This window comes from Typopeltis vanoorti, chromosome 12 (assembly GCF_054136105.1).
Source record: "Typopeltis vanoorti isolate ZY-2024b chromosome 12, IOZ_Tvanoo_1.0, whole genome shotgun sequence".
NCBI classification, from domain to species: domain Eukaryota; kingdom Metazoa; phylum Arthropoda; class Arachnida; order Uropygi; family Thelyphonidae; genus Typopeltis; species Typopeltis vanoorti.
Window position 1 is genome coordinate 55,338,283 of NC_143560.1, and position 19,127 is coordinate 55,357,409.

Here is a 19,127-nt window from a genome sequence, read left to right on the forward strand (position 1 = left end):
CTCATCATCCTTTAAGATCAATCATATGCTTAGAAATATCAGTCGTCCATAAGAGATTTTTCAACTAATTTCATGCACAATTATTCAGTTTACTAACAGTGTTTTGTTTTTACTTCACACTTGTTTACTTTTCCACTGTACTCATATATCATGTGACTATGTTCATGGTCAACTACATTTCAACTCTGCACAGATGGAGCAACTAAGCCATCCAAGCACATCATCTTGAAAGCAGGTCCTTCTTTCTACTAATTTTGAAAGATATATCAATAGCTTTAATCCTAGGTTAAAATAATTAATTGCATCATATGCCTTTAATCATATGATAAAAGATAAGGTAAGCATCATTGTGTATTTGGCAGTGGCCAAAAGAAAGATTGCATGTAGATGCTCCATTAAATAATAAGCTTGCTATATACACAATCTAAATTTAACTTTTTAAAAGATACAAAAATGTGTCTTTGGAATTATACTTAACACTATACATGGATAACACCATCATTACTATTAAACTAGAACTGCTAAGCACTCATCATGGAAGGGCCATTCAAACCACACAACACCTGTCCTCTCCTTTAATTTGTTCTCTAACAATGCATTCACCATTCCCAGTGGTCAATGGCAGTTCAATAGCATAGTCATCCTCTGGTGTGAAAGACCTGGGTTTGATTTCCACCTTACTATGAGGGGAACATTTACATGGACTTTTTAAGTGAAGGGGAGGGGAGGGTGGTAAACTGATTTTAAATGAAGGCAGCAAGGTTTTTTTTCCCTCCTGAAATTCTTGGTTTTCATTTTACAAACATAAATCACAGACATAATAATGCACTAAATTCTTAACTTTACTTGTTTTGGCTTAATTTCCAAACCACCAAGTAATCCACTTGACAAACATTACAGTCACTCACAATACTGTTCTAAAGAGATCATAATGTCCACTTTGTTATGTAGGTCAGCTCATTACTTAACACTGAAGCATTTGCTTATAATTAAAGAGTTTCTACCTTATTTCATTTCAAGATAAGGTAAGCATCATTGGCATACAACTGATATCCTTCTTCAGATCATTCTATAATATAAAAGCAGAATAGCAAGGGGCCCAGCCACCTGGGCCCCATGCTGTTCTGCAGGGGGAAAGACTGGGCCACCCAGTCTTTCATCAGCCACCCTGTTATCCATGTCACCAACTTCATGTCCATTCTATTAGTATAACCTCTAAACCAAATATTGGCATTGGGATTACACTATGTATACAACTGAAATTATACCAACTTAAGTACAGTCATAGTGTTTGCAGATATACAGTAAGTTGCAGTGTTTTCAGTCAAATGATCAACTTTGCATCTACCAACAATGTGTGTAGTCATTATCTTTACTAAATAGATGAAGTTTCTGATAAAATATAACTATTTCACATTCATACTGTTCAACAATCAATGTGAAATAGTTGTTATATTTTGCCAATAATACAAATAAAGGATTTGTTGATATTCAAAGTGACATGCTGGAGAATGGGTGGCAAGCATCATTTAGCAGGTAAATTTTCTACTTGTTGATGCCTGCCATCATTTTAACAGTAATCTTACCCAATAGAGTAGTATATTAATTAGTATACAATGTGTGGAAATAAGGGTTATATGATCTGAAAATCTCCTCTAAAAAACAAACTTTTTTTTTTCAGGCCCTCAATAAACGGAATATTGGCCAATCAAAATCATTAACACTGAGACTCAAGTATCTATGTTATTGTGGGATTCAAATTCACAGCCTATTGGTTGCAAAGTACACTTATTATATACTCAATGATTTAACATATTAATATTCAGAAAAAAAAAAAAAAAGAAAGACAACATAAGTAAAACAATAACTTACTTAGACATCTCATGGTTTGTCACTGATAGCTTTCCTTGAAAAAGGAACTGGATGCAAATTCCATCTATGATGAGAGGAACTTTATTAGATCTTTTTTCAAACAAGGCTAAATCAGAAATAATCTCAGATGGCAATAGCAAATGTTTTCTATTGGTAATCAGGTTTTTCCTCCAAATAGGCAAACCTGGTTATTGACATTTTCACAGATATTTCAGAATGCAAGCAGGGATTAGCTACCTTATCCTACTAAGAGATGAGGTTAAATGTCAATAAACTCTTAATACCTGACAGATATTTCAAAAATCTAACACACAAAAATATAATGATATCTGATGTGATATACACTGTCTTGTATAATGCTAGCTTGGTCTTTTAGAAGATTTCTCTCTCATTCCACATAAATTTATCATTTTTAACTCTACATACGCAATATGGTGGTGCAACATAATCTCACACACACACACACACACACACAGGCTTTTCTAAAAACGTGTGGAAGAGATTAGGAAATCATCATCAATCAATTTTAATACTCTGGATCTCTGAAAATATGAAAGTAAATAAATGCATCACTAGATACACTGATTTTTTTAAAAACATTGAGTATATTTCCTACAGTTTTGTTGAATGTAAAATTTACATTCTTTGGTTTCATAGTTGATTTCATCTTATTATGTTCTGATATATTTTTCTGATGTTAAAATACGCTGCTTTAAATTTGTATGTGTTGGTTATTTGGCATTGCAGAAATATTTGCGGAAAGAAACATTTAATGGTCACTAAATCATATTTAATAGACTGAATGGTTCTGTCAATATTTCATTAATATTATTCAGATGTGCAAAACATACTACAAATTATAAAAGGAAGGCATTGTGCAACATGTCGGACATGAAGTAAATGCTCCCAAGCCAAATGAGCAGTCAACTCACAACCGCCTTAGTGACATAAGAGTTGCTATAATACTAATTAATGATGGATAATTAAGAAATTTTTAAATTTAAATAATTAATTATAATTTATGAAACACATGAATGGTGAGAGTATTAGTTGGGATAACTTCCCAAAACACAGAATTCAGTGGAACAATACCAAAGTTCTAACGCAAAAGCTATTTTCTTCTGGAAAGACTGTAAACAGAAAACTGCGAAGCACACATTCACAATCCCAACCTTAATAAAAACGAATGCCTTAAACTTTCTCAATTTTGGGAAATTATCCTAACTAATACTCACCATTCATGTGTTTCATAAAATGTAATTATTTAAATTTTTAAATATTTCATTAATTATTTTATTTTATTTCCTGATATCTATTAATGTAGATAGAGTTATTCTTCTGCAATCGATATCACATTTAATATCATGTGCATCCTGCATTGAAAATGGCTATGAAACGGCCAAAAATTCTACAAATAAACAACTTTATGTGACTTCTGTCATTAATTAGTATTATAATGTCTTCCACTTACATCTCAATTTTTAAATCAATGAGTTGGTCAGATCCTGTTGAGTTGTACCAAATCGTTGCAGGTTTAATTTGGATTCTGTGATAACCTCCATAGAGATTTCTTCGGACTTTCTTTGATATAAATTTAGATTTATGAAGAACTTTTGTCTTCTTTCAACATATCCTTTTATAGCCTTATGTAAATCAATGTATTCTGAGACTAAGAGAGGTACACTTCACAAAATATAAGCCATTAAGTAAACTAATCCATACTGACACAGAACTATGGAAGAGTGAAAGTATGATTTTAAATTGTGGTGGAAATGTAAACATCAACGGGCAAGATATGAACAGCAGTGAAAACTTCAAACATCTGGTAAGTATACTTTCAAGTGATGGAAGTTTAGACCAGGAGATGATGAGGAGGATTTCACTGGGCCAAACTTTTTTTTAACAATATAAGTAGTCTACTTTGGGACAGTGAGGTCCCACTTAAGTGCAAGTTTTGGATTAATGAATTACTTTTTGTCCATTTTGACTTATGCAGCAGAGACATATAACAAGTAAAGACAATAAGAAATATGAACATTAGGAATAATTTAAGGCTAAAAAGTGTTGAAGAAATGCTTATGAACTCTTACTTGAAGAATACCAAGAAGAATGCATGAAATGAAATTTCAGGGGAAGACCATGGAAAAAAGGTGAAGAGACCAGATAAGAGAAGATCTAGAAAAGAGAAACCTGAACTGACACAGTGTTCATGAAGGAAGAATTTGGGATGATAGAAAGAAATAGAGATATTTGATCTGCCTTACCTGACAGTTTCCATCAGAACAGTTGTTGCTAAAGAAAGAAGTAAACTGAGGCGAAAGCATCAACTGAAGATGCTATTATCTTAACAATATTTTAAACTTGTTAAATGTGTCAATTTGTAAATTTTAAAACACAGATGAGCACAATATAACTTTTCAGGACATATATAGATGAAGAAATATTCTTTGAAGGGATGGAAGTACGGTGAATACAGGAAGTAAAGAGAGAGAAGTTAATTTGCTGTTTTAAAAGATAAGCTGAGAACTGTCATCAGTTCACAGCTTATCTTTTAAAACATCAAATTCTTGAATTCCTGAGCCATTTTTTGAAAAGATACAATGTCAGTATTATATCATCCATGGTTTTCAATGGTGACTAACAACAAATCTTATTCAACTTTTTGCGTGGTTATATATATATATATATCACTATTATATACACCTACTTTTACTTTTTTTATGTGACTAGTTAAAAAGACACTTTAAATTCATAAACAATTTTCAATTTGCTTAGCTCACAAAAGGTTTTGCTGCACATACAAACAGCTAACAACAATTTCATAACTATAATGATGAATTACGGTTGTGAAATTGCAAAAAAGGAAGTAAATAATAGAAAAGTATCTGTTATAATGGAAAGCTTACAAGTTTCCTATTCTTTACATTCTTTACAAAGACAAAATTTTTTTCACAGAGATAATTTTATTCAATTTCAATTGAAGCTGCATTTATTAAGCTCATTATGGTGAAGTGAGCAAAATAAGACATGACTGCATTGGACTTTTACTATGCAGAAATGCTTCTAATAATCACATTCAATTAACATACATGCACACACACACACTTTCTGAATTTAAAAAATAAAATAAAAATTAAACCATAATGCTATTAGGCAGTTTTTATTCTAGTTTACTAGAAGCAAATACAAAGGTAATCTTTTTGCAGAGATAAACTTTATTCAATTGAATTTCATTAAGCTCATGGTGCTGTGAGCAATTAATAAGACAACTGCATCACACATTTACTATACAACTATACATAAATGCTTCTAATAATAACATTCAACTTACACACACAAACACATTTTCCGAATAAAAAAACAAAACAAAAAAAAATACGATTACGCAGTTCTTATTAGAAATTTGCTTCTAGTAAACTAGTTTTTACTAGAAATTTACCAGAGGATTTTTACTATAAAAATTAATCTTTTTAAAGAGTTTAAAATCTTTAACTAAATTTTAATATGCATCATTCAGATTTTTGGAAAGAAAACATATTAATGAATTATAATTTAAATGAATAGCACTCTTGAATGAGATGTGCAATTTGTTGGAGTGTGCATGCCATCCTGATTGTACATTATAACCATATGTATAAATGAAGACTGGCAATGCTGATAAAAATAATTTGCATATTTTGTACTTTTATAAGAACATTTTCTAAATTAGATGAAAACATCTAGTGGGAAAACAATTTTGTTTACAAAATAGAAATACATATTTTTTGGAAATTTTTTTTAAATTCAGTATTTTCAATGATGATAATCCAAAGTACTTCACTAAAATTCAAACTTAAGTAATGATACATGTAACAAGAACATAAAAAACTCATTTTCCCATATATACAAAATAAATATTATATATCACTATAAAGAGCCAAGAGGCTATTTTTTTCTGGCGGCATAAATCAAGTTAAGCGGATTATCCCCTTAACTTAAAATATTATATACCTTAAAAGAATCTGAATTATTTACAATTATAACAACAATATATAAATGCTTAGCAAATTTCAATACATAAAAATTCCAAAATGCACCCCATATTTAGTTATACTAGAAGAGACAATCACCTCCATCCTAAATGGCAACAACTAAATGTAATTACAAATGTTTCTTGGATATACAGAATGTATTTTTATTTTCTTATCCAAAAGAAATATGCTGGTGCCCTGAAGTAACTCCATAACTGTGGCTACATTTACAGGAATCTAATATGCACAGTTTCTGCAAGCTGCTCAAACTTTAAATTTTTCTATCATGTCATCTAGCATGTGCATAAATGAATCTTCTTCTGCAACACTTGTTCGTGTCCATGCAAAAGGAAGATGAGAGGAAACTGGCTTGCGATCTAAAAATCAAATAAATTGACTGAATTGTTTGTGGTCACTGTTTTATATAAATAATTATAGAGATTTCACTATCACATTTTTTACAAAATTAAATATTACTATTGTGACATGACACCTCCAAGGAATTCAAAGACTCATTGTGAGAGGGGTGCACTAACCCACCAACTCTACTATTTAATCCTCCAATAACACAATGTTGCTACCATCAACTACCCACCACTACCAATAGCATTTCTGATTTGTCTGTATGGGAAGTTGTCCATTGTTGTTTAATTTGTTTATAAATGACATTGGAAGAGCTTAAATTATGATATATATTGTTGATACAAAGTTGGGAGCAAGAGTATATATATGTTGCAGCTTTGCAAGAGGACACAGACAGTCTGAATGGAGATATCGGTTTAATGTTGCAGAGTGTAAGGTTTTAAAATTTGGAAGGCAAAGATGCGATGCAGAGTACAGAATTGGTGGGGATATTTTAGAAGAGGTGGAGGAGATGAAAGATCTGAGGGCTTGAAATTTCGTGGACAATTTGCTAAAATTGTGAGGATTATGTGAATGATGCATAGAACACTGACATATAGAAGTAAGGATGTTTTAATTAGGCTGAATATGGATTACTGAGCACAGATTTGGTCGCTAGATTTTCAAAAGGATGATAAGATGTTGGAGAGGGTTCAGAGACAATTGACTAAGTTGATTTCTGGTCACTGGAATGTGGAATATGAGGACAGACTGAAAGTCTGTTCTCATATTCCACATTCAAATTACAAATTACAGAGCACAGTGGATAGAAGGGAGAGGAGGAGACATGATTGAGACGTATAAGTTGGTAAGGGATAATTACCAGATTAACATGGATGAGATTTTTCATATAATATCTGAAGATGGGGAGAATGAGAGGCCATCCCTGGAAACTGTATAAGGTGGAGTGAGGAGTAAATTTTTTTTTTTTCATGGAGTGGTGGGTGATTGAAATGCATTGCCTGAGAGCATGAGACCTCCTATGATGAGTCTCTTTATTCCATGGAGATCTGTTGATGATAATAATATAATCATAATAATAAACATCTACAGTTGACCCTTGAACAACAAGGGTTGAAAATAAGTGAGTCCACTTATATGCAGATTTTTTTCAATAAATATATTGGGAAAATTTTTTTGGAGATTTGAGACAATTTGAAAAAAACTTGCAGACAAATAGTGTAGCCTAGAAATTTTGAAAAAATTAAGAAAAAGTTAGGTATATCATTGAATGCATAAAATATATGTAGAAACTAGTCTATTTAATCATTTACTACCATAAAATATACACAAATCTATTATAAAAAGTTTAAATTTATCAAAATTATCTGTATACTACTGTAATAATTTCATAGCTACCTCCTGTTGCTATTGTGGTGAACTAAAGTGTTGCAAGTACCCGCTAAAATTGCCATGCGATACTAATCATCTCTGCGTGAGCACATTGTCTTTCCAGTAAATTGCATATTGCAGTAAAAAGTGATCTCTCACAGTTCTTGCATATTTTTCATTGTGTTTAGTACAATACCATAAACCTTGAATAAAAACCATGGGGCCCATATCAAGTCCCACTGGTGATGGTGGAAGTGCTACCAAGAAGAAAAAAAAGTCATAACATTCAATAGAAATATTCCAGTTTTGTGACCACATGTTTATTAGGGAACTGTTTTTAAAAAACTAAACAAGTACTAAAAATAATCTGACAAGTTTCATTAGTCATAAGACTAACATCTTCAGGGGTAAAGAAAACTAACAGCTTAAAGAACAAACTATAAAAAATTATGAAAAACAAGTTCATTCCTTGGTATTATGAACATCAAAAAAAGTTCGTTAAAAAAAATAATAATAACAGATCTATACAATCGTTAATGCATGTTAATTGGAGACAATGCTATCTGTTGTCGCGTCTTGTGGCCAACATTCACTCTGTCCAAAGTCTGAAATGGGACAGAGTGAGCGTCAAGACAAAAATAAAAAACTTCCTTTCCTAGACATCCTTATAGAAATAAATGAAAGAAAAAACAGGTTATCATTCTCCATCTACAGAAAACCAACAAACACAGGAAGATTTCTTCATGCTACCTCACACCACCACCCCAAGCAAAAAATAGGCCTAATAAAAACCTTAAGGGATAAAGCATACAACATCCCCAATACAGAAGAAAAGCAGAAAGAAGAAATACAATATTTAACACAGATCCTACAACTGAATGGTTACACAACTAAGATAATTAAGAAAATTCTCAATACAGCACCTACAAAAAACTTAAATAAACAAGACTTCAATAATGTAGTCACCCTTCCTTATATCAGAATGTAACAGATAAATTAGCCAAATTACTCTACAAGTACAACATAAAAGTGGCTTTCCTGCCACTTGAAAAAGTATTAAGATCTCTTCATCCTCCGAAACCCCCCAATCACCCAATGAAAAAACCAGGGTTTTATAATATTCATTGTTCTTGTGGCATCTGCTACATGGACCAGACAGGGAGATTGGGAGAAATCCATATGCGCGAACATTAAAAGGACATCCAAAAGAAGAGAGAACATAAATCTGGCTTAGCATATCACACAGCTTCTACCAGTCATGATGTACTCTGGGATAGAACAAACATGTCCTATATTGATAAGAACTGTTTCACAAGAAAATTCAAAAAGGCAGCAAATATGATTAAAATTCCTACTCAATGCAACAAAAACAAGGTTTGATTTTAAATCATGTTTGGTCATCTTTTATTAAAAATTTACCCACTTCAGACCTTGGACAGAGTGAGTGTGAACCACAGAATGCGACAACAAATAGCACTGTCTCCAACTAACACGCATTCATGGTTGTATAGATCTGTTATTCGTTTTTTTTTTTATTTTTTTTTTTTTAACAAACTTTTTTTTTGATGTTCATAATACCAACAAATGAACTTATTTTTCGTAATTTCTTATAGTTTGTGCTTTAAACTGTTAGTTCTCTTTATCTCTGAAGATGTTAGTCTTACAACTAACGAAACTTATCGGGTTATTTTTAGTACTTGTTTAGTTTTTAAAAAACAGTTCCCTAATAAACATGTGGTCACAAAATAGGAATACTTCTACTGAACTTCTTAACCACAGAAACCTACGCATGAATATAGTTATAACATTACAAGAATAAGTTGAATTGCTTGTTATGTACTATATGTTGAGGTCTGCAGCTGTGGTTAGCAGCTATTTCAAAATAAAAGAATGCAGCATAAGGACCCCTGTAAAAAAAAGAGAAGGAAATTCATGAAGCCATTGCTGTGGCTACGGCAGCTGGCACGAAAAAGAAAGGCATACCTATAGACTCTAACATGATTCGAGAAAAAGCTAAGTCATTCATTACATGAAAACTTAAAGCAAAAGGAAGGTGAAGGCTCTAAAGCTGGAGAATTTAATGACAGTAGGATGGTTTCATAATTTTAGAAAGAGGTTTGGCTTAAAAAATGTCAAGATAACAGGAGAAGCAGATGAGTTCCCAGACATCATTAAGAAAATCATTGAGGAGAAAGGATATCTGCCTGGACAGGTTTTTAATGCAGATGAAAGTGCCCTATTCTGGAAAAGAATGCCACAAAGGACTCTTTTTACAAATTTATTATTAAGAAGAGAAGTGAGCACCTGGATTTAAGGCAGGGAGGGATAGGCTAACTCTACTGTTTTGTGCAAATGAAGTCAGGTTTATGATCAGGGCTGCCCTTATCTATAAAGCTGCTAACCTCTGAGCCTTGAAGGGAAAAGATATACACCAGCTGCCAATCTTTTGGTTGTACAACAAGAACACTTTTTCTGGGTTGGTTCCATCAATGCTTTGTCCCTGAAATCAGGAAGTGCTTTGACAGTAAGGAACTGCCTTTTAAAGTTGTTTCAATATTGGACAATGCCCATGGCCACTGAGAACCCCATGAGTTCTACACCAAAGGTGTTGAAGTGGTCTATTTTCCCCCCAAACATGTCTCTAATTCAGCCTCTAGACTGGGGGGGGGTCATAAGGACCTTTAAGCCTCTAGACATTACACACGGTACTCTATGGAAAGGATTGTCAATGCTATGGAAGAGAACCTCGATAGAGAGAACAACTTTAAAAGGTAGTTCCTTACTGGCAAGGCACTTCCTGATTTCAGGGACAAAGCATTGATGGAACCAATCCAGAAAAAGGGTTCTTGTTGTACAACCAAAAGACTGGCAGCTGGTGCATATCTGGAAGGATTACATCATTCAAGATGCCATTGTTGTTATAGAAAAAGCTGTGAAAGCCATCAAGCCCAAAACAATAAATTCCTGCTGGAGAAAACTGTGTCCAGATGTTGTGCATGACTTCACAGGATTTACAACAGAGCCAATCAAGGAAAATCATGAAAGTGATTATGGATATGGCAAAAAAAGGTGGGGAGTGGAGGGTAAAGGGTTTCAGGACATGGATCTTGGAGAATTTCAAGAGCTAAGAGCTAACAGACATGATCCCAGAGGAATTAACAGAAGGCATAGAAGAAGTGATGCCAGAATAGAAATTGACATTAGACAATATCTGGCAGAAGGGTTCCAATTATTCAAGACTGCTTTTGACAAAACTTCTTTTACGACATGGGCCCGTCTATGATATGGGCACTGAAACTAAAGCAAATGGTGGAAGGACTGGTACCATATAGGAACATTTTTAGAGAAATGCCACCCCAGAGACAGCAAGACTAACCCTTCCTATTACTCAGACTATCCAACTTGAAGATGAAGACCTTTAGGATGATCTACTTCCACTTAATGAATAGTAAATAATCATCATGCCATACAGTTAATAAACTTATCTGTTGTGTATGTGTGTGCGTGAAAATCTAATAATTGTACAGCAAAAACTGTATGAGATGTTTTTTTTGATTTACAACAGAGTTGTAAATCAAAAACATCTCATATCATCATCGCCTAAGTATTCATTGTGTAGAACATCGTGTGCAAGACTTGTATGGAAGTGGATGGCTTATCCTTACGTGGGCAATACGGTGAGGGATATTTGATATAAAATTAATAATGTGTTAGTTTCCTTACTGAGTTATAACTTTGCTTTCAAAGAGTGCATTACCATACAGTATGCCTCTCTCTCTCTCTCTCTCTCTCTCTCTCTTAATTAGAGAAACTGAATATCAGCCTATCATCAAAGTTTTTTTTTTTTTTAAATGTAACGCTTCCAATACTGTATTATGAATATGACCGTAATACTGTATGCCATAAAAAATTTCTAATGATTCATTCATTAGTGTATAGGCTAGGCTACCATGAAGCAATCGTATCAATTACACTAGGCTACCATAAAGATCATATTGCTGTTTCTTCATTATCAATGCATGAATCGTTATACCAATAAATAAATATGAATTTCTTTTTCACATTATTTTTTCATTTCTGATGTCTAGTGTGTAATATGCATTAACATCTACAGTGTTTTGTATCATAAAAGACAATATTGATGTAGGTACTGAAAGACAGATGATTCATCTTGTAAACAGACAACATAAGCTTATTGTATCGATAAATACAGTACAGTACTATAAATGTATTTTTTCTTCCTTGTGATTTTCTTAATAACATTTTCTTTTCTCTAGCTTACTTTATGTAAGAATACAGTAAATAATACATATAACATACAAAAGATGTGGTAATTGACTGTTTATGTTATGGTAAGGCTTTCGGTCAACAGCAGGCTATCAGTAGTTAAGTTTTTGAGGAGTCAAAAGTTATATGCAGATTTTCAACTCAATGGGGAGGGGAGGAGTCAGCGTCACTAGCCCTTGTGTTGTTCAAGGATCAGCTGTACATTCAATAGAGTGGAATTCAAACTCAGAGATTGTTCGCTGAAGAGGGAGACACTATTTACTCGGTCATCTAGGCGTGAAAGAGTGCTTCAAAACAGTACACATTAACTTGCTGAGAGAAAATGCTCACAACTCACTAATGCTGATGTTTAGAGGAGAAAAAAAACATCCAGGGTTTTATTTAGCTATTAAATTATTATGTCAATATTTCACCTTGGTTACCGAAGCATCCTCATGGAGAAAAAGAAATACTAAGTATACGTGCACACAGGTGCATCAGAAGATAAACACTTAAGTTGAGTAAGTGTAAAAAAGCAGGACCCTATAATCCTAACTGGGCACCTCTATGGGGTGTGGAGATGGGATCGCATTGAAGGTCTCAAATGGTTTCTCTGATTTTTGGTAATGTGAGGCAGGTGAATTTCATTAGATTTAAATAATGTTGTAATGCTATAGAATCTTCTATAGCATTACAAGAAGATTCTAAAAATAGTCTCAGATTTTTATATTCACTTCTACAAAAGGAGGTCTAGTTGACTGCATCCATGGTCTTCCATCTTGGAACATGGATCTAACGGAAAAAATATCCCTTTTATACAGAATTAGATGTAAATCTGACAGACCATTCCTAGAATCTACAACATTAATCATCACTCCCTTGACGGTACATCCTGATGTGTACCCTCAGGAGAGCACACAAGTAAACTATCTTCATATTGGCAATTTGTCTCTAAATTAATCTGCTATCTGTCAGGATTCCAATATTGTCAGATTTAGGACTTTCTTACTATATCAAATCCACCCAGATCTTGTAGATCTTTTTCCTGCTATCCAGGTAAAACACACACACACACACACACACACACACTTCTAACCTTTCTGCCAATGATGCCATCTGTTCACTCTCCTGATTTTTCTCATATCTGGGGTCTCCAGTCGTTGATCAAATGTTTTTCTAACTCAGCTTTCTGATCCATGTTAAAACTGGTTTGAACAATGTCTTTTATACAGTTAGCTTAAGAGGTGCCACCCAAAAGTTCAGGGAATTTGAATAACATGAACCAGTTGTTGTACAGCCTTCTACCACTATCATTATTATGGGCAACTCCAAGGAGTCCTTAAACTCATTGAGGATGGCCCTAAACATCATGTCAAAGCTATCCAATATTTGCACGGTATCTATCAAACTTTGCTTTGAACTCATTCACGGTCATGGCACCCACAACAGACTCTGGCAACCTATTCCACTCATTCACTACTCCCCAAGCAAAAGACCTAGTTCTAATACCCTTGCTAACTACGCTCTTATGCAGTTTCCATGGATGCCCCCCCCCCCCCCCAGTTCTCCTACTACCACATGTGTTCTGAAAAATTTCCTCTGAATTAATCTTGTAAAAACCCATCAGTAATCTGTATGTCTCAATCATATCACCCTTTTTCAGCCTATGAACCAGTTTTTGTAACCCAAAAATCTTCAACCTGTTCTTGTAAGATTTATTCCATAGACCTGCTACCATCTTGGTCCCTCACCTCTGGATCCTTTCCACCTCCTCCTCCTCATTACCAAGAAATCCTGGCACTCAGATCTGCATGCAGTAGTCAAGATGGGGTCTTATCAAAGCTCAATAAAGAGGAACAATAACCTGCTTGTGGAAGTATTCTTCAGTAACCAAGTGATCTGATGAGCTGCTTTAGTCACTTCTGCTATATGTCTCTAAACTTTAACTCCCTATTCACTAACACTCCCAAGTCTCTGGCTTCACCAATTACTGGAGTACAGTTCCACCAATGTGGAATACAGCTGGTGATCTTTTCATCTCAAACTGCATAACCTTACACTTTGCCACGTTAAACTGACATCCATTCTCCTTTGCCCAGTCTGACAATCGATCCAAATCATCCTGCAAATTTTTCACATCATCTGTATTAACTATTGCTCTATCCAACTTTGCATTCATCAGCAAACAACTGAACAGTTCCCTGCAGATGATCCTTTCCTAAAGGGACAAGTAGTACTCTTTGTGAATCAGTGTGCCAACAGATGGCAAGTTGCATTCTTAGGTTACGTGCATTTTTGTAACATCGTGTTTTAATGGTTTGGAAATATTTTCCTCCAACTGAAATGACGGATTTTAAGGAGCAAAGAATATGCATGAAATTTTGCTTCAATCTCAAAAAAATTGCTGCAGATACTTAAAGAAGTGTTTGAAAGGCACCAAATTCACAGCAGCCAAAAAAAGCATATCAAGGTTGCAACAAGTTGCTTTATGGCTTTCACAAAAAATTATATAGAATTTCAATTAAAAACTCCAATATATTTCATCAAACAAATTAAGGTATTCAAAAAGGGTAGTTGGTTATTGGACTTGCATTCAATAGTGATCAAAAGTCAATGGTGATCATTTTTTTTAACATTCAAGACATTGTTCACGAGGAACTCTTCCCCGTGGTCAAAAAGTCAACTGCAAATTTTACTGTGAGGTTTTGAATAAGCTAAGGGAGAGATTACAGTCTGCATTACATCGATGAAATTTGGAACTATAGACGTGTCATTTAATAATAATAAGAAGAATTAATAATCTATCTTAAAAACTACTAATGAACTAAGTTAGATGTGATTCACAAACTTTGTGTTATGTGCATTAAATCTTCTTCCTCTTTATAGCGCTTTTTTTTTTTGTGAATGTATGACTGTGGGAATGTGGGATGCATCAGGCACAAATGTCCAGGCAAGTGGAAGAACAAAGACTGAGTTCTCCATCATGACTCACTGCTCAACAGTTCCTGGCTTCGAAAAATATGACAATACTTCTCCATCCTCTCTTCTTATCTGACCTTGTCTCCTGTGACTTTTTCCTGTTTCCCCAAGATGAAATTCTGGCTGCGAGGACATCATTTTGATACAATTGAAAAGATCCAGACAGATTCACAGGAGATGCTCAATACAGTCACACTTGAGGACTGTATACCTCATGGAAAACTGCTAGAATCACTGTACGTGCCCTTGGGCATGTACAGTGATTAAGTAATTAAGTAAAGATCATTAAGTAATACTTTTTTATCATCAAATTCCTTGAACTTTTGGGTAGCATCTTGTACTGTTTTGACTAATTTTAATTTTTCATATTAACTCAAAATCATTACACTAATTACTACTCATGTATATTGGTATTTGCTGGTATCTCCCTAGACTTCCTGCATCACAATTTCCAAATAATTATAATCAGCAGCCATATAAATGGATTCATTACAATTTTTTCCTGTTTATGTAATTTTATGTATACCACGGTATCAGCGTACTACATGTCTGAGAGAGAGAGAGATAAAAAAAAAAAGTGGTCCACAATAAAAGTAGAGCAAAATATGTCTGCATACACATCAGCTTCAGGCTATAGCTACAAACAAGCAGACCATATAGTGATGCAGTAATCTTGGCTATATAAAAGTACAGTTGTTCTGCTAGCAATAGAAACAATAGTTCTAGACATTCATGAGAAATTTTTTTTATTATTTAGCATTCATTTGCTGATATGGTAAAGAGTGGGATTGTGCTATGTGTGCAAATGGTACATGAAAGCTTTGAATAGGAATTTCATAAAGACATGCCAACAAAGCAAACAATACTGTTGCAAAGAAAATATAAAAGTTCAACGGGATGAATCAGCTTTGCTGTTGTCTGTGGAGATCCATTTCCAGAAATGGACTTCTAACAGACATGAGTGAAGTGTGGACAAAATTTGTGATTACTTAGGAAAAATCAGCAGCATATAACAAAAGAATTCAATGCAAAAATAATATATAGAGCAGGATTATCAGATTATGTACAAAAATCTTAGCCCACCCATGGTACTACAGGTTTACAGTCTTTCATGAGCAGGGATCACATATATATCATATTTCTAGATATTGGTTGTATTTAAAAAAAAGAAAAAATATGGGCTACAAGCATTCTTCTAATTATGTTTCTATATGCCTCCTCTCTCACTTGTAAAAAAAAAAACATTCACCTTGGAAGAAGAGTCCACTTGGATACTTAAGTGCGATGTGTGATATTGCTAACCATACAATTGTGTCTGCACCTTCTTGAACGGTTCTCAGACGATTCTGCATCTTTTGGAAAAAATTAGGCATGGTTGATCTTACACCTATAAATGTGATAATAAATGATAAATAGAAATTCAAAATCACACTTATAAAACTGGAAAATATAAAGTAAAAAGAAATAAAATACTTCTTTTCATACAGAGAATAAAATAAAATTACGTATTAAACCATGATATGCCTGTCTGTTTCCTTGAATCTCTTGAATGAGAACTGATTGAAATGTTCATGACTTCATATAAAAAATGGCATTATATTTTTTTTAACTTTCTGGGTACTAATATCACCTGGTTTCTCAGTTTAATTGTGCACAGAAATTTATGGTCTAGTTGAAATTCATCAAGCAGTTCTTCCAACACTATTTGTGTTAGAAGAAAATATTTGTATTTAGAGTCAATTAACTGAGAAATTAATAAGATACATATTTCTTCAGGCAGTTTTTTTTTTTTTTTTTGTCTTTATCAACTGAAGTCATATGAATTAGAATGATTGATTGCTAACTTATTTTACATGAAAATCAATTTACATAGTATACTGCAATAGAAATGAGAGATTTGTGATAGATTAAACGACTCATCTAATGCCTTCAGAGTGACTAATAATAAAAAAAAAAGCAACCTGGTTTATAAGCATCTCATACTTCTCACAAAAAAAGTGAGTGACATGAAGTAGATTCCAAAACTATTGTCCAGATATGCCATAAATGTTTTCTCTACATGCAAAATATCTAATTTTAGAAATCTAGAAGCATAAAGCTCTAGGATTATAAGGCTATACAAAAAAACTATTCCTTATTGCTCACTGATTATGAAGTTCACTTACTATAAGATTTTTTTCATCTGGATTAATCAAGATAAGTGAACATCCATTGTAGCTGTTTTTCAGAACGTATACAAAGGAGATGCATATTGAATAGGATAATGTCAGAATACAAAAAGTTTATCATCATCATCAAATTCCTGACATGTACCCTCAAGGGGTGTACAGGATATGATAGTACTACATGAAAAATTTACATCGTTACTAACTTCCCATCTACAATTATCCTCCAAATCAGTCTGTTACTTGTCAAGACTCCAACATTATCAGATCTTATATTTCTTTTGTCTAAGGCACGTTGTACCGTATCAATCCACCTATGTCTTGGAATTCCTCTGGGTTGTTTTCCTGCCAACCTGGCAGAGAACACTTGTTTTGCTAATCTTTCCTCGCCCATTCTGTTTAAGTGACCATATCAACTGAGATTAGCTCTGCTAACACATTAATGCTAACAACGAGGATATTAGGAAAGAACTTGACAACTCCAATGTCAAGTTCTTTCCTAATATCCTCATTTTTAATATGATATTGCCATTGATGCCATCTGTTCACGCCTCTAATCTTTCTCAGGACTCTCATATCTGCTGTCTCTAGTCTTTGGTCAAGTGTTTTACTTCTGACCCAGCTCTCAGATCCATATGTTAAAACTGGTTTGAACACTGTCTTGAATACAGCTAATTTAGTGTTCTAACTAATTTTTCTCTTATTCCATATGAATTTATTCAATTGACTTCCTATCATACCAGCTTTGTTGATTCTGTTGTCTATTTCCATATTTAATTTACCATCTTCACTAAAAATCGTGCCTAAGTAGCTGAAATGTTTTACTTGTTCCACAGGTTCCCCGTTCACAACACAGTTGACATTCTCAACAATTCTACCTATTTTCATTGTCTTTGTCTTTTTAATGCAAACCTTCATACCATATCTATTACAACAGTTATTCAATTTAGTCAGGGAATCTTGCAAACGTGTACAGATTTATTTAGAAGTATAACATCGTCCGCATAAAGCAAAGAGCTGACATTAACATCTCCAATTTTGATATCATATTTAATACCACTTTCCTTCATAATGTGATCCATATAGATAATGAATAACAGAGGGGATTGTTGTGTCGTCCTTCCATAGTAGTAATTGTACATCCTGTCTTTTGATCTGCCATCTTGTTTTAACGTTGTTCTTATTAAGGTTAATTAATTGTATGTTGATTACTAAGCCCAATATAGGGAAATTTCTATTATACTGCACCACCCTATATTCAGATTAGTCTATGCAAAATAGTGGAATCAAATATTAATTAACTTTAGCAGTCTAATTTTTATACGCAGGCCGAGTTTAACATCAACATTTAAGGTTTCCACTAGGTCCGATAATTTTATGAATGGTGCAGAGAAAAAGAATCAAGTAAACAACAAATTGAAATCAATAAAATAAAACATTTAATGCAGGGTTATATATCATATACATATGCATACTTTAGATACAAGATAATGCAAAATTAACTCTGTTCAACAACTCATAACATTCACTCAACTCTTAGTATCAAACATTCAGTCTTTGAAATCTAATTCCTCCCTAATAAACAAGATAGTTCTAAAGTTCAATATCACTGAAATTCACAGCAAATATTTCACAATTGTATTCTCTATCTATCCTTTAGTCAGAAATCACATAGTTCAGTCAAGAGGTAGTTATTACTTTAAGGGGGGGGGGGTTAATTTCAGCATAAGCACCAGTTAAAGTTAGGATTTAACAGGAGGTATTAATTCTTATAACTTCACTCTAAAATGCTATATAGTAAGACTGTTCTTACCGGAATAAATCCTTGCATGTATTATTCACTGAGGGATACTTGAAACTTTAGTTAACTATCACATTGGAGCAACATATTTCAAAAAAATTTCAATCTTCATTAAAATAACTTAATCATTAATCTCAGCGCATCACAAATGTACTATCATAGAAAATTCACTTGTTCCTCATTTACTACTTTGCAATAAAATCAGCTTTTCACTAATCTTCCTTAAAAGCTCTGGAATTCGTCATAATTTTGGAATTCCTTATCAATATTCAGAGTTACCAATTTACATCCCGATCCTTC

General features: G+C 33.5%; 1 protein-coding gene across 1 annotated transcript in view; it reads right to left on the reverse strand.

Annotated features, from left to right (window-relative positions):
• LOC150100803 (dehydrogenase/reductase SDR family member 12-like) overlaps nucleotides 1–19,127 on the reverse strand; it is a 149,900-nt gene that overhangs the window by 6,415 nt on the left and 124,358 nt on the right. Inside the window, exons 8-10 of the mRNA XM_090401265.1 lie at nucleotides 16,111–16,248; nucleotides 5,982–6,259; nucleotides 1,873–1,936 (exon numbers count right to left, since the gene is read on the reverse strand). Of these exons, the coding sequence (XP_090257391.1) occupies nucleotides 6,147–6,259; nucleotides 16,111–16,248 (251 nt within the window). The 3' untranslated portion in view covers nucleotides 1,873–1,936; nucleotides 5,982–6,146. The remainder of the gene's footprint in view (nucleotides 1–1,872; nucleotides 1,937–5,981; nucleotides 6,260–16,110; nucleotides 16,249–19,127) is intronic.